General features: G+C 42.0%; 2 protein-coding genes across 3 annotated transcripts in view; one reads left to right on the forward strand and one right to left on the reverse strand.

Moving 5' to 3' along the window:
- Positions 1-14: 14 nt before the first annotated feature.
- Positions 15-7,192, reverse strand: eif3s6ip (eukaryotic translation initiation factor 3, subunit 6 interacting protein). The gene is made up of 15 exons (XM_017424256.3): positions 7,037-7,192; positions 6,192-6,234; positions 5,863-6,073; positions 5,660-5,739; positions 5,412-5,473; positions 5,224-5,293; positions 5,065-5,138; positions 4,712-4,883; positions 4,438-4,592; positions 3,491-3,661; positions 3,273-3,406; positions 1,553-1,726; positions 1,288-1,477; positions 290-370; positions 15-211 (listed from the first exon to the last, which is right to left on the reverse strand). The coding sequence occupies exons 1-15, from the start codon at positions 7,064-7,066 to the stop codon at positions 140-142; spliced, it is 1,719 nt and encodes a 572-aa protein (XP_017279745.1). The 5' UTR covers positions 7,067-7,192; the 3' UTR covers positions 15-139.
- An 879-nt stretch (positions 7,193-8,071) lies between these two features.
- smoc2 (SPARC related modular calcium binding 2) overlaps positions 8,072-13,053 on the forward strand; it is a 29,098-nt gene continuing 24,116 nt past the window's right edge. Inside the window, exon 1 of one of the 2 annotated variants that reach the window (XM_017424361.3) lies at positions 8,072-8,478. In XM_017424361.3, coding sequence (XP_017279850.1) covers positions 8,407-8,478 — 72 coding nt within the window. In that variant the 5' untranslated portion in view covers positions 8,072-8,406. The remainder of the gene's footprint in view (positions 8,479-13,053) is intronic. The other variant, XM_017424362.3, reaches the window with a different exon arrangement.

Raw genomic sequence — 13,053 nt, forward strand, 5'->3', positions numbered from 1 at the left:
CTAAAGGACAGCTGTTAAACATCGCCACCCACTGGTGAAGAAGATTTCTCAAGCCTTTTATTGTTGCCAGGTAAGTTAGAAAAGTTTTCATCAATAATAGTTAAAGACTGGAGGTCTTCTTCAGGCCTTCTGGTCAGATTTATCGGGTCGTGGCGCTCCCTGACGTCGCCGTCGTCCCGGTGGCGGGCATTTTCTTTAGAGTCCTGTTCAGCTGTACGGAGACACAGGAATGGTTTTTGTTTCATGTCTTTTTCATTTGTCTCGGTTTGCATTATTCCCCATTACTGACCTCCTCAAACTTGTGGATCTGTCTGATGAAAAAGTCTCCGTAACGACGAGCGACTTTAGTGTCGGCGATGTGGATCATGTCCTGTGCAAGAAAAAAAAAACCTCCTCATACAAACTGATATTAAAGCAAAAAGGCACATTTATGAAGCGTTTAGGCTTCAGGAAATTGTAAGATTTTCCTCAAACGTTGAAATAAAGCAGTGCTATTTAATGTCAGATTGTTGCTTATTCTCACAAGATGATCTGCAATAAAATATTTTTTTAAACCATATAAAGATGGTCAAACAGTAAAACTATACAATCCCTCCAGGATTTCGTGGGGCATTTTCCTAAAAGTTGCGATTTTTTATTTTACTAAAATCAATAAAAAACTAACTTTTAATATATAAACCAAAAATCCTTCCTAGTTTTGTAAGATAATTCCCAACAAACATTGACATTCTCAAAAGGTGCTTTATTTGAGAACTTTGATAGCTTCTAAACTGACATTCATGAGCATTTCTGGATTGTCCCTGGTCTGCAGCTCTCTTCACATGTTTTGCAGACACAAAGCGTTTGTCGATGCGTTTATGTTCCATGATTACACTGCAGGACGATGCAAAACAGCTGCAGCTGGGGAGGAAACTGGTTTGCTGAAATCTTTGTGGGCAAATGTGAAGCATTAGCGCACATTTTGGCTTCGGTCGCTGCTCCTGCACACTCCCGGCATTCTGATGTTAACAGGAAGTGACGTCACGTGTCTTCTTCCTGAGTTATTTGGGGTTATTTTGTATTGCACGCTACACAAACCCACAAAGAAGAGACTAGACCGCAGAAACGGTGGCGAATCACTTTAGAAACAATAAATATTGGGTTAAAGTTGCGATTTTGCCTTAATGGTTGCAAATCGCAACATCGCAAAATCCTGGAGGGTCTGACTAAAGATGCTTCAATGGAAAATGGCAGCTCTGACCACCTTATTGGTGTTGCTAAAGTAAAAATCAGCAGGTTTCTTCTCACCTTGTCGATGTAAAAGTCCACCTCAGAAGCAGACTGGAACTCTCCGTCCAGCGCCGAGATGCCGCTGGTCCACACCAGGTTCTTCATCTTGTGCTTGAAGACGAGCAGCTGAATGCGGAACTCCTGCTCCGTCATGTCCAGGAACCCCGCCAGTTTGGCTACGGGCATGGTGGTGTACAGCTTCAGGAAGCTGGAAGGACACAACGAGTTGCTGGGAACGTTTCGGCAGCTTAAAGCAAAAGACGCACCTGGAGAACGGGCTTACCTGCGGATGGTGGAGAGCTGAGCCTGCTGCTGCACCTCCTCAGCAAAGACCTTCAGCTGCTGCTGGAACGGCTCCTTGTGGTAGTTCGGGTGGACGTTGTCGTAGTTTGGAACCACGGGGGACAAGAACTTGGGGCAGGCGAAGCTGAACTGCTCCTCGAACACCTGCAGATCTCTGACGAGCAGAAGGAAAGGAACGTGACGGAGGCCGCTGGTGTTCACAGAGAATTAGAGACATAAATCACAAAACCAACACAGGAGAGGCTGAATTATTAAAGCTGCTTAGAGCCGGAGCATTAGCACCTCCGAAAAACAGTCCAAGGAACCATAAATATATTTGTTATAATAATTCAACCAACTTTCATTTCATTCTTTATTCTACTTATCCTGGACCCTCTTCAACAGTAGCTTTTGTCATTTCTGTTACTAATCTTTAAAAAAGTCTTCTAAAGTAAATTTTAAGTTTCCCCTTCAGATGGTGGACGCTGTATTTCTTGCGGGTTAATCTTAGAAGAACAACAGTAACAGTTTAGCTGCTGAGCCCTAAAATTAGACTAACTTTTAAATTTACCTGGACGGATCAAACACTGAAAGGAACTTTTAAAAACAAGGAAAATATGAGCTCAGTGGCTTTAAAACCACCAGCTGATCATATTGTTTTTTCCTTGTAGGTGACAGGAAGTTTAGGCAGATTATGACACCAGAGAGCTGAAGATCAGACAGTTAAAATCTGCATCATTAAAACTAAATGTTTGTGTGAAGTATTTTTAATTTGATTCTTTGCCATTTAGGTTAACATCAAGTAGCTTAAATTACATGAAGGGTTTAAAAACTGGACTAAAATGAGGGGTGGCTCAAGTCTTTCGCACAGTAATGAGACAAACAGGGTGATGTAGGGCTGTGGGATACAACAAAAAAATTATATATTCATATCTCTATTTTTCAACCCTCCTTTAATCTCTGTATTAATGTTTAATTTAACTCTATAACCCAACAGTGACTGAATCCTCTGACTCTCGTTTCTTCACTGGAATAAAAAACAACAACCGTCCCAGCTGTCCTCTCACATGACCCAACCCGTCCGGCTCCAGAACAAAAGCAAAGATGTGGACTAACAACAGGACAGGACGTCCAACTGTCCCCCGTCGGACCATCGTCCAGACAAAACCAGCTAAAAGTGTCCTCAGACACATCAGAACCGTGTTAAACGACCAGATTTAGAACAGCAACCATCGTCATGGAGAGAACAGTCATTACAGCGACTTGGGTTTAAAATAAATACAGCCCACTGAGGCCAGGAGCTTTATAAAATGACTGATGTTACAGCAGAATGACTGCTGCTCTAAATATACTCCAACAGGCTGCAGGAACCAAAATAAAGCTGTTCGAACAGAGAAACTTACCATTTGATGACAGCATTAATTAACAAGTTCATCCTCTGACCCTTTGGTCCAAGACGTTCTTCTTGGTGTCATGTCTGACAGTTTTATCAGCTACATGTCAGAATACGTCTCTGAATCATCGTGGAGCCACCGACACTGACACCCATCAGGCAAACAGTAGCTCTCTGGTACAGATGAGCTGATTTCTATAAGCTTCCTAACTCAGGAACATCTAAGCCCCTCCTCGTGGAAAAGCTGAAACAATCTGAAGTAATCGATCCGAGTTCGTTCCAAGTCTGCCTCATTAAATGAAACTCCAGAAACGGGTCGCTTTCTCACCCTTTCTGCATCCGGAGCATCTTGTCTCCGTACTTCTCCCTCAGCTGGGTGTGGATGCTCTCATCGATGCGCATCGGGTACATGGTGAGTGCGATGGCCAGAAGGCCGTGCATCTGTTCGTTTTGTTTATTGATCTGAAAACGTTTGGAAAGGAAAAGTCATCAGTTCAGAACAGCGGTCATTTAAAGTAAACTCACTACGGCCGTTTCCTTCCTCACCATCTCATATTTATACGTCGACCTCTGGAACATGTTTCTCGTCCTCTGGATGTAGAGGAGGATGTTGGCGAAAACTCGAATGGCGTCCTGGTAGCGTCGCATCATTAGATACGCGAAACCCACGTAGTAGTAGGTGGTGATCTGACACTCGGGAACTCGTGAATACATACTCTACAGGACAGGAAGGGAGAGTGGAGACAAAAATCCAAGGCTCGGTGATCTCTGTGGTGTCACGATTAACGTCACACATAATGACGTCACTGATAACTCTTCAACGCCAACCTTTTAGTCGACAGTCCAGCTAAATTAACAGTTCTTCTCTGCTTTATCTGAGCCTCGTTTTCTAACTATCATGGCGGATAAAGCAGAGACCGCGGCTGCTCCGATGTCAAACGAGTCAAAATAAAAAAGTGTGGGGGTGTTTCAAGCTAGCTGACAATTAAAGGGTCGTTTGGACGTTCTGGAAGGTTTCCTCTGAAATACTGAGACAGCAGGAAAAAACAAGTTCATAATTTCTAAGCTGTTAAATGTGCTCTATAGGTCAGACAGTTTGTCTGTCCGCTACGTTTCCCAGCGAAGAAATGTTTGAAGAAACCTTTAGACCAGAATCTGGTACCATGTTTAATTAATCAGTGAGCCGAGATCTGTTCCCCCAACCGGCTTCCTTTATGTTACTCTAAACCTTTGGTGTTTGAAACAAAATGCTAACAGAAAAGATATTTTTTTGTCCATTGTAGCAGAAGAAACATCCTGATGGCTGCGAAGCTACTATAATTAGACAGGCGGGGGAACAAATCAGTGTTTCTTACCAATAATATCCTTACAAGTCATTTTTAATTTGGTGAAATCTAAATGCTAAAGTTGACTGTTAAAAATAAAATGAACAGATTATGGATTTTTGCAGGAAAGTAGTGGATCGATAGTGGCAGTCCTGGTTAAGGTCTTACCTTCTTGTTGAGCTCAATGTTCTCCAGGACCTTGATGGCCTGGTAATAATCACCGAGCAGAGAGTGAAGCCTCAGGAGTCCAACCAAGCTGAAATAACCCAACATCTTGTACAAGGAGTGACGGCCATATTCTCCAGCTACACTTTCTGGGTCTCCTGCATCCAAGAAACAAAACAAGTTGGCAGCTTTGAACAGTTTGACTCGACTAAGAGTAGAGACCACGAGAACTTTACTGTCAATTATACTTTTTTTATTTTTTCCCCTCAGCGTTTACCTCCGCTGGTGTAGATCTCAAGCTGACGGTTGATGTTGCTCTTGTCCACCAGGGAGTGGAGGACGTTGAGGACACTGTGGACGTTCCAGATCTTTGGGTTGTTCCTCAGGAACTCGATTTCCTCCTCGGACTTTTTGGCCGTCTTGCAGCGGTACTGACTAAAGGACTGGAACTACAGGAGGAGGAAGAGCGCAGCTTTCACGCTTCAGTTAAACCACGTTTCTTCTAACGACCGCAGGTAAACGTGGATCTAGACCACCCGTCTGAGGCCCAACCGTACGGTGAAATGGCCGACATTAGATCACATTTCAGATCAAACTAATACACTTTAAAAAGCGTATCATGTAAGGCACCTGGTAGATGAACTCATCGATAATATCCCAGAGCCACTGGTTCGGCAGTTCCAACGGGGCGGGGCCATCAGCGTCTGTTAACAGCCAAACATTCTCATACACAAACGCATCAACAGGTAATTCATGGGTTACAGGTGAGGATGAGAGGGAAAGGCTTACTGAGGATGTAATTGAAGAGGTTGCAGTAATTGTAGTACGACTCGAATCTCTGCTCCAAAGTTGGTCCTCCCTGATAAATAAAAAAATATATAATTTACAACCAAATACCAGAAAGTTCCTTCATGTTTTGCTGGATACTTATTACCAGAGAAAGTGATTACCAGATGTTTAATTGTGTCGTTACTTACACTGACTTTGGCGTAGATGTGTCTGTAATAAAGTTCCTTATAGAGGATAAGAAACACAGCATCTGTAAAATAAGTCAAATTAGAGAAAACTTCTCAAACAATAACATTAACAAGATTTTTTTTTGTTATTAGGCTTTAATGTCAGCAACAATCAGATCTAAACTTATTAAACATGTTATAAGAAGCAGTTTGTGTGAAATAATTTCTACAGGTGATATAATTTTTGTAAAAGCAACAAGAAAACTCACCGTTGCCAACAAGCGACGCGATGCCTTCAGCCTCGGGCCAGGGGGAGGTCTTGAAGAAACGCTCAGTTAACTTGTTCCAGCTGATAAGAAGCAAAATAAGATAACTATGATGAATCCTACACATGTGCTCCGTTTTCCCCTGCCAACAGAGGAAACAGCATCCCAAACGAAGGTGAAGCTTACCAACAAACAGCTGAGCTCACCTGTTTTCATAAACGTCCTGGATCTCGTAGATCTTCTGCTCGATGCTCTCGCTCGACACACGGTTGGACTGCAGCTCGTAAACCTTCTGGTCAATCAAGTCCGACACGGTTTTGTGGAAATACTGCAGGAAGTTCTTGATCACCTCTGGGATCACGTGATAAGTCTGCTGCTCATACTGCCTCTCATAGGCCAGGTCTGCTTTAGGGTCACCTGCAAAAAAAATGGATTTAACAACTATGATTACTACCAGTGGAATATATTTTATTGACAATAAGAAGTTAGGTCAAACACTTTAGCAGAAAAGGGAGATAAAGATGTGTAAACTTACCGGTGTGCAGATCACAGTCATTTGTGTAGGAGTAAGGATCATACTGGAAGAGAAAGATGCTAATTACACATTTATAATATCATTTATTTTACAACCAATGACTGCTGCAATCTTGGTTCAGAGCCATGAATTTGTGATTTTCCCACCTGGCAGAAACATCTTAAATAAATATAAAAGTTATTTGATTTTCCTGAAGGTGCAAATGACTTAATAGACTTTTAATTCATGTTTTCAAGTACACGTAAAGCAAAAATTAACTGATTTGATTGATTGGCATGTTTTTTTAACCAGCATATGCAGTAATATCTGCAGAAAGAAACCTAACATTTGAGGGGAATAAAGATGAAATACTAGGTAATTTTATAATAACAAAATTACCATTAACAATAAACAATCAATTAAAACAATAAAACTGGTGTCAGAAATATTAGTTTTTGTTTAAAGGAAATTCATGACATTACTTGTCCCAGAATTTAAGATTCTAAAAGGCTGAAATATCCCTGTTTTTATAAACCTAAATACATAATTTTGGTAACACCTGGAAGATCTTTTTAAGCTCTTTCGGTTGAAATCAGTTGTTTTACCATAAAACATTATTTGGTTTGTTAGAATAATTAACGTTGACATCTGTCATCAAGCTTAAAGTGATAAATAAGAATATCCTCTGCCTTTTAAAGCTAACTTTCATTAAACAGAATTGTAATCGTTGTTATTAATCTCGCTCATCTGTTAGCCGCTGCGGTGTGCGACAAGGCTAGCTTACATGCTACTAAGCTAACCGGCTACTTAAAATGGCTTCAGTGTCATTAAAGCAGCAGTTTCCGGATCTAAAAGAGAAAACATACAGTAGTTTCCTCCTCTTCGTGGTACGACATGCTCTCTGGTGTTAGTCCAAGCTCGTAAGGCAGTGGAGTGAAAGGTAAAATCCTGTGCCCGACAAGCTAACGCCGCTAAACCACGCAGACGGCGCTGGAAAGACCGGAAAGAAAAAGCTGTGACGTAAGAACCCTCAGTCTGCGTGAAGCATCATGGGAAATGGAGTTTCTGTGGTGTTTGGGGTATGACTCTCAAAGCAGTCTACCATTTAAAGTGGATTGATTGATTAATTCATTCATTAATTGACTGATTTTTAATTAGTATTTATTTCTAATCAACTCGTATTTAATAACATTTATTTTATCAACCCTCTTGTTTATTTTAAAACAATAATTATTCATTCATTCCCCCCTATTATTTATTTTGATCAGACCTTATTTTCATTATCAACCTTTCTCTTTTTAAAATCATCATTAATTGAATAATTCATTCATTTTTAATGGAGACTTGCTTACTTCCTTAGAGGTGGTGCCGGTGTGACTCTCGTCGTTAGGTGGCGTCAGACAGAAATAAGTTCTGAATGAGGTTCTGATCACGAAGGAACTTTTGTTTGGAAACCTGAAGATGAAGATGAAGATGCGCACTGACACCAAAACTGATCCACGTGGCTGTAAACCTTTCAGGGCAACCAGACAGAACATTTGATCTCAGAGCTACTTTGAGACGGAAAATTATATTAAAATGTTTGTTTTTGTTTTGTTTGTTTTTTTCAGAATCTCCAATCAGTATTATTTAGTTTCTTCTTCTGTGGTTCTTTGTATGTGAGAGACAGAAAAAACCTCCTCATACATGACGGTGTTTGGGTTTGAGAAGCTGCATTTGGATTTAAACTCTGACTGAACCTCTGCAGATGGATGAGAAGTGGGTACCTGGGCAGCCAGCAGCAGACGGACTCCTTCAGACCCACCTATAGGCTCCCTGCGCCCCCTCCTCCCCCCGGACACCCCCACCCTCCACCCCCGCTGCAGAACTGCCTGCATCCGATAAGAGATCTTGTCCACAAAATCAATTGTGGAAGAAAGGGGTGTGGAAAGAGAAAGAAGAAGAAGAGAAAAAAAGATAGGAGGGAGGGGAAGGTCAGGGGTACTGAGAGGGTTCTGGCAGAACTAAGCAGAGCGTCTGAACAAACGGTTCGGCAGGAGGAACGGAACCGAAACCAGCAAACTTTCTGTCAAACATTCTTTGATTTATTTATTTATTCTTATTTTTGTTTTTGGTGCAAGAAACAGTTTGGATTTTTAACCACGATCGGCTTTCAACCGGGACAGCTTTTTGTGCCAAGGTGAAGTTTTGGACCGTGCGTAATTTGGAGAGGTCGTTTCCACGCCGTGTCAGAGCCATGCGCGTGTGTCCGCTGCTGCTCCTCTGCCTGCTGTGCGCAGGACGCGCGCAGAAGTTCTCAGCTCTGACGGTATGAAGCTCAGAATGTGTTCATAATGAAAATGATCTTTTTAAAACACTTATAAGCTCGTTTGTTCTGCGCGTAACGATGAAGATCCGGCGCTGAGCGCAGAAATTAATTATAAAGCTTCTAAACCTTTTCTCCTGATAAAGTTTGTTTTGTTGTTCCCATTTGGAATTAAAGTCTTTATTCTCCATTTAAACCCCGTTCCTTTTGCTTCAGGACAGGGTTCTGCAACCTGCGGCTCTGGGGCCACTTGTGGCTCATAGGTTCCTCTGCAGCGGCTCTCTGCAGCTTTGACCAAATGAATAATGATGCTTTCTGTTGAATTATATGCAAATATGTGAATAAAATGTCTGTTACAGAATGATATTAAGGAGCAAAACAGAGTGCGCAAATGATTCCAGCGGCTTGTTAGCCTGTTAGGAACTCCATTAATTTAATTTTCAGCCATGCAGTGTTAATTTTAATGAAATCCACCAGAAAATAACACATTTGAAGAGGAAAGTTGCAGAGTCACTGTATTAGGATTCGGGTATATGTTTTATTGTTTTAAAATAGGATAGTTGTATTAATTTTACACAGATATAAAACTGACAGACTAAGCATTTAAAGTTTGTCTAAGGAGTTATTATAAGAAATTGATCTTTTTCTTTGTTCTAACATGTACAAATATAAAGAAATGTCAATAATTTATTATAGTTGTTTAATGTTATGAAGCAAACTAATGGACTGTAAATGCAGCATTTCTAATAAGCTGTGTTGACTTTATTTCAAGTAGGTTTTGTGGCTCTGGACAAACTGTGTGACTCTTTTGACTGTGCAGGCTGCCGACTCTTGCTTCGGGGTCTCTGCTCTGTTTGAGTGCTGCGCTGCACCACATCAGCACATGCTCGTGTTTACAGAGCGCCAGCATCCTGTCAATATGTCTCACTTTCAAAGATTTCACTCTCATGGCCATGATCAGGTTCAGGTGCGGTGCCAGAAAAGGATTGCGCTCTGTCAGAAGTTCCCCCTCCTTGATTTATCGGTTGATGTGACAGCCTCCTCCCCAGCAGCATTATTTATGGTTTGTGTGAAGATACTTTATAGTTGGAAACAAACAGGCAGGAGTTATTAACTTCTAGGTGAGGAGGGTTGTTGTGGAATGTGGGAGGAATTGAATCACTGAACCAAAGCTCCTGTGAATTGACATGTTGCACTAAAGCTGCTGTAAATGTTGGGATTGCCGGCCTCCAGAGGTTGCAGGAGTGCAGCTGCGCTCCTGGTGTGGTTTTATGTGACGCAGCAACATGCAGCTGATGCAGCTGTGAGCTTTATCTGATTCCATCTGTTTCTGTCACAGTTCTGCTCCTGTTTGGCTCATCGGATCACCTTTAAATCTACAGAACGTAAACTTTTTGAAATATGAGCTCACTCCGCTTTCAGCAAATCTTCAAAGTGAAATTTATTCATCTTCACCTGACAGTCAGTTTTCTCATAATGTTTCATTTTAGCGTCTTTTTTGAGCTCATCTTAGTCTAAAACTCTGGCATGAAGGGCAGCGGGCGATGTGCATTCCTGCGTTTCATTTCTTTTTCAGTTGATTGAGTTTGTAAGCTGGTTTAAGCCCGACACTTTCTTCTCTTTTCCACCATGCTGGAAACTAATGATTCTTTTTGCATCCCAGCATCCGTGCAGGAAACTCCCGCCTCGGCCATTTAACACATTTACCACAGCTCTCAGCCGGGCCCCCGTTTATCCTGCAGGGCTATGGTGTGAGGGGCCTCTCCGGGCACTGGAAGTGGGGGCCCCCCGGCCCACAAGGCCCTTATCAGCCTACAATAGGGTCTCTGCTGGAGGCTCGCCTCCTCTGTACTCCATTCAGTCCCACAATGCTGCAGAGCCTGGGGGAGGTAATAGGATTTGATTTGTATGCCGGTTGGTTTGGAAAAAGAAAAAAAAGAAAACCTCTTCACACTCGGCCCGTCTCGCTGTCTTTCACTCGTCTCTTGTTCCTTTGCCAACCTCTTGTATTCTTTGAGCAGATGCAAAAGCATCTTTCAAGAGAGATCACACACAAAAAAAAAAATGAAACACTGAAAGGAAAGAAAGCAACATAAAGAGCCAAACGGAGAATGAGAGAGGCAGCTGTCTGGAAGTGGAAAAGAAAAGGATCTGGGCAATAAACGGATTTGAGTCACAATATGTGTTCTGTCTTGTATGAGACTCCTTTCATGATGAATCAAAGTGGAAGCCTGCGTGTAGCTGAGGTGGAAGCCATTCATCACTCGCCACCATGTTGCCTTCTTGCACCATGATGGCGCTAAGTTGGCGAGGCTGGAGTGAGACGTCAGGTGGATATCAGGACTCTAACTCAGCCTTCTATCCCTAAAGGTAGAATCTGACTGAACTGAGACTGTTGGAGAACCGTCGGTGACTCAACTTTGCAAGAAACATTTCAGAAAAAAGGCCGATTTTGCAACCATGTGATCAGCGAGCCATGCTGTTGCATTTTGCAGGGACTGTTTTAGAAAATCACAGCCTATTTTAGCGTGCACGGATTGCAAAACTATTTCAGGCCGTGCACATTATTTTGTTGCATGTGTGAATCTGAGTGACCCTAAACATGCAGAAGGTTAGCATAATGCCAGATATCTGCAGTGAATCGAACACAAACCGTTGATCCTGACAGAAAATATCTAAAAATTGCAATCTTGATCTAATCCGAGTCTGCTCACTCTCTTATTGAGTGGGTTTTAAGTGACTGTAAACTTTTGCACACAGATAAACAAAAACCTGTCTGGTTTATGTACCAGATTTACAAAACTTAGTTTTATCAAAATAATATTAGAATTTCAACATGTGCAGCACTGACATTTTTTATTTATTTATTCTTTAACTTTGAATTTGAACACGCATGTCCTCCTGCATCCATCAGGGGTTGGAAACAAAAAAATGTGCACGGCCTAAAAAGCTGCACGTGACAATCAGAACAGAATTTACTGAACAGCAGCAGACAAGTTCAAAATTAAGAACACTGACAAGAAAAATTGTTTTTATTTTAGTGAAATTCAGTGAGAACGCTGATTTCTGAATGATTTCGCTGAAACTCGCTGAAGAAGCTGAAACTGATTTTTTTTTTAAGCTAAAAGCAGCAGAACGCCAGCTACAAGCTAAATGTGGCAAAAGGCTAGCTGAAAGGTACAAAAACAAATCCAGTTTACTGAAACAGGTTTCAACGAGAACAATGAAGAAGTATTTCTACATGAAAATATCTGTAAATAAAGGTAAAAAGTATAAAAGTTGCAAAGTCTACAGAACTAATGTAAAAAACATGCACAAAATTTAAATGCTGACTCAGCGTTCACTCTGTTCCTGTAGAACTAGTAATAAAAACCACAACAGCCACAAACAGAGGCAGGACAATGATGGATGAGTGGACATAATGTTCATGTTTAGCTGATATTAATTCAGCTGTTCTACTGTCCTGCAGCGTCCTGCAGCGTCCTGCAGCGTCCTGCAGCGTCCTCCGTGGTGACGGACCTGAATGAGACTAAATAAGACATGATTTAAAAAACAAACCCTGCTGCATGCACTCAGAACTGGAATTATTTCCTCACAACGGTGAACAGATTCTAGCTTTAAGTGTCACTCAGCAGCGAGCTCAGTCTGATTAGGTGTGCACACGAGGAACAGGTTCTCAGGATTTTATCCATCTTTAACTCTGTTTCACATCTTATTTGTTTTCCTCACCAATGGGACCAACTGTGATTCTTCACACTAAAACCTGTCTGTCTGATTGTGAATCTGGGTGGCTGATTTCATGGCAAGCTGTGATTTATTCATCCTGCGGTCTTGCATGCGCTCGGTTCTCCGCTGTGCGCTGCATAGTGAACATTTAGCAGGATGCTGAGCAGCTGAATGACTCAGTTTGGGCTGTCAGTCTGCAGGCTGGCAGGGGCCTGAATGGTGATAATGCTGCTGTAATGTGGGCGCTGGGCTGAACAGCGCCGGTTGTGCTGGCAGGTCACCACCATTCATGGCCGGACACACACGGAGACACTATCAGTGCGGTTTGCAAACAAACATCCAGATCTGAAGGAGGAGCTGTGAGAGACGCAGGGAAGGCTGAGAGGAGCTGAGTGATGCTGAATGTTGTGTCCGGTCAGGAGGACAGGGAGAGGGACATCATCATCAAGATGTCCAACCACAGGCAGGAGAACTGAAGAGAAACATCCGTCAGTTTTCTTCTCTAAAGCCCGACAGTAAAAAACTGACAAAATGCAGATTTAATGAAGCAAAAAAGCTTCAAAAACTTTAAAAATACAATTTATTTGCAAAAATCCAAGGAAATTTGGACTCAGATGTTAAAGTGTGACATCATCGCACTGTGGCAAAAAAGACCAAACTCACAAAACCTGAACTGTGATTGTGTAAAAATCATTAAACATCTGAAAAAACCAGTTCAGTCATGGAAAGTCCAACTTTCTGTGGTTTAGAGCTCCAACAGGACCGGGTTTAGAGCTCCAAACAGGACCGGGTTTAGAGCTCCAAACAGGACCGGGTTTAGAGCTCCAAACAGGACCGGGTTTAGAGCTCCAA

The sequence above is a fragment of the Kryptolebias marmoratus genome, linkage group LG22 (genome assembly GCF_001649575.2).
Source record: "Kryptolebias marmoratus isolate JLee-2015 linkage group LG22, ASM164957v2, whole genome shotgun sequence".
In the NCBI taxonomy this organism is placed as follows: Eukaryota; Metazoa; Chordata; class Actinopteri; order Cyprinodontiformes; family Rivulidae; genus Kryptolebias; species Kryptolebias marmoratus.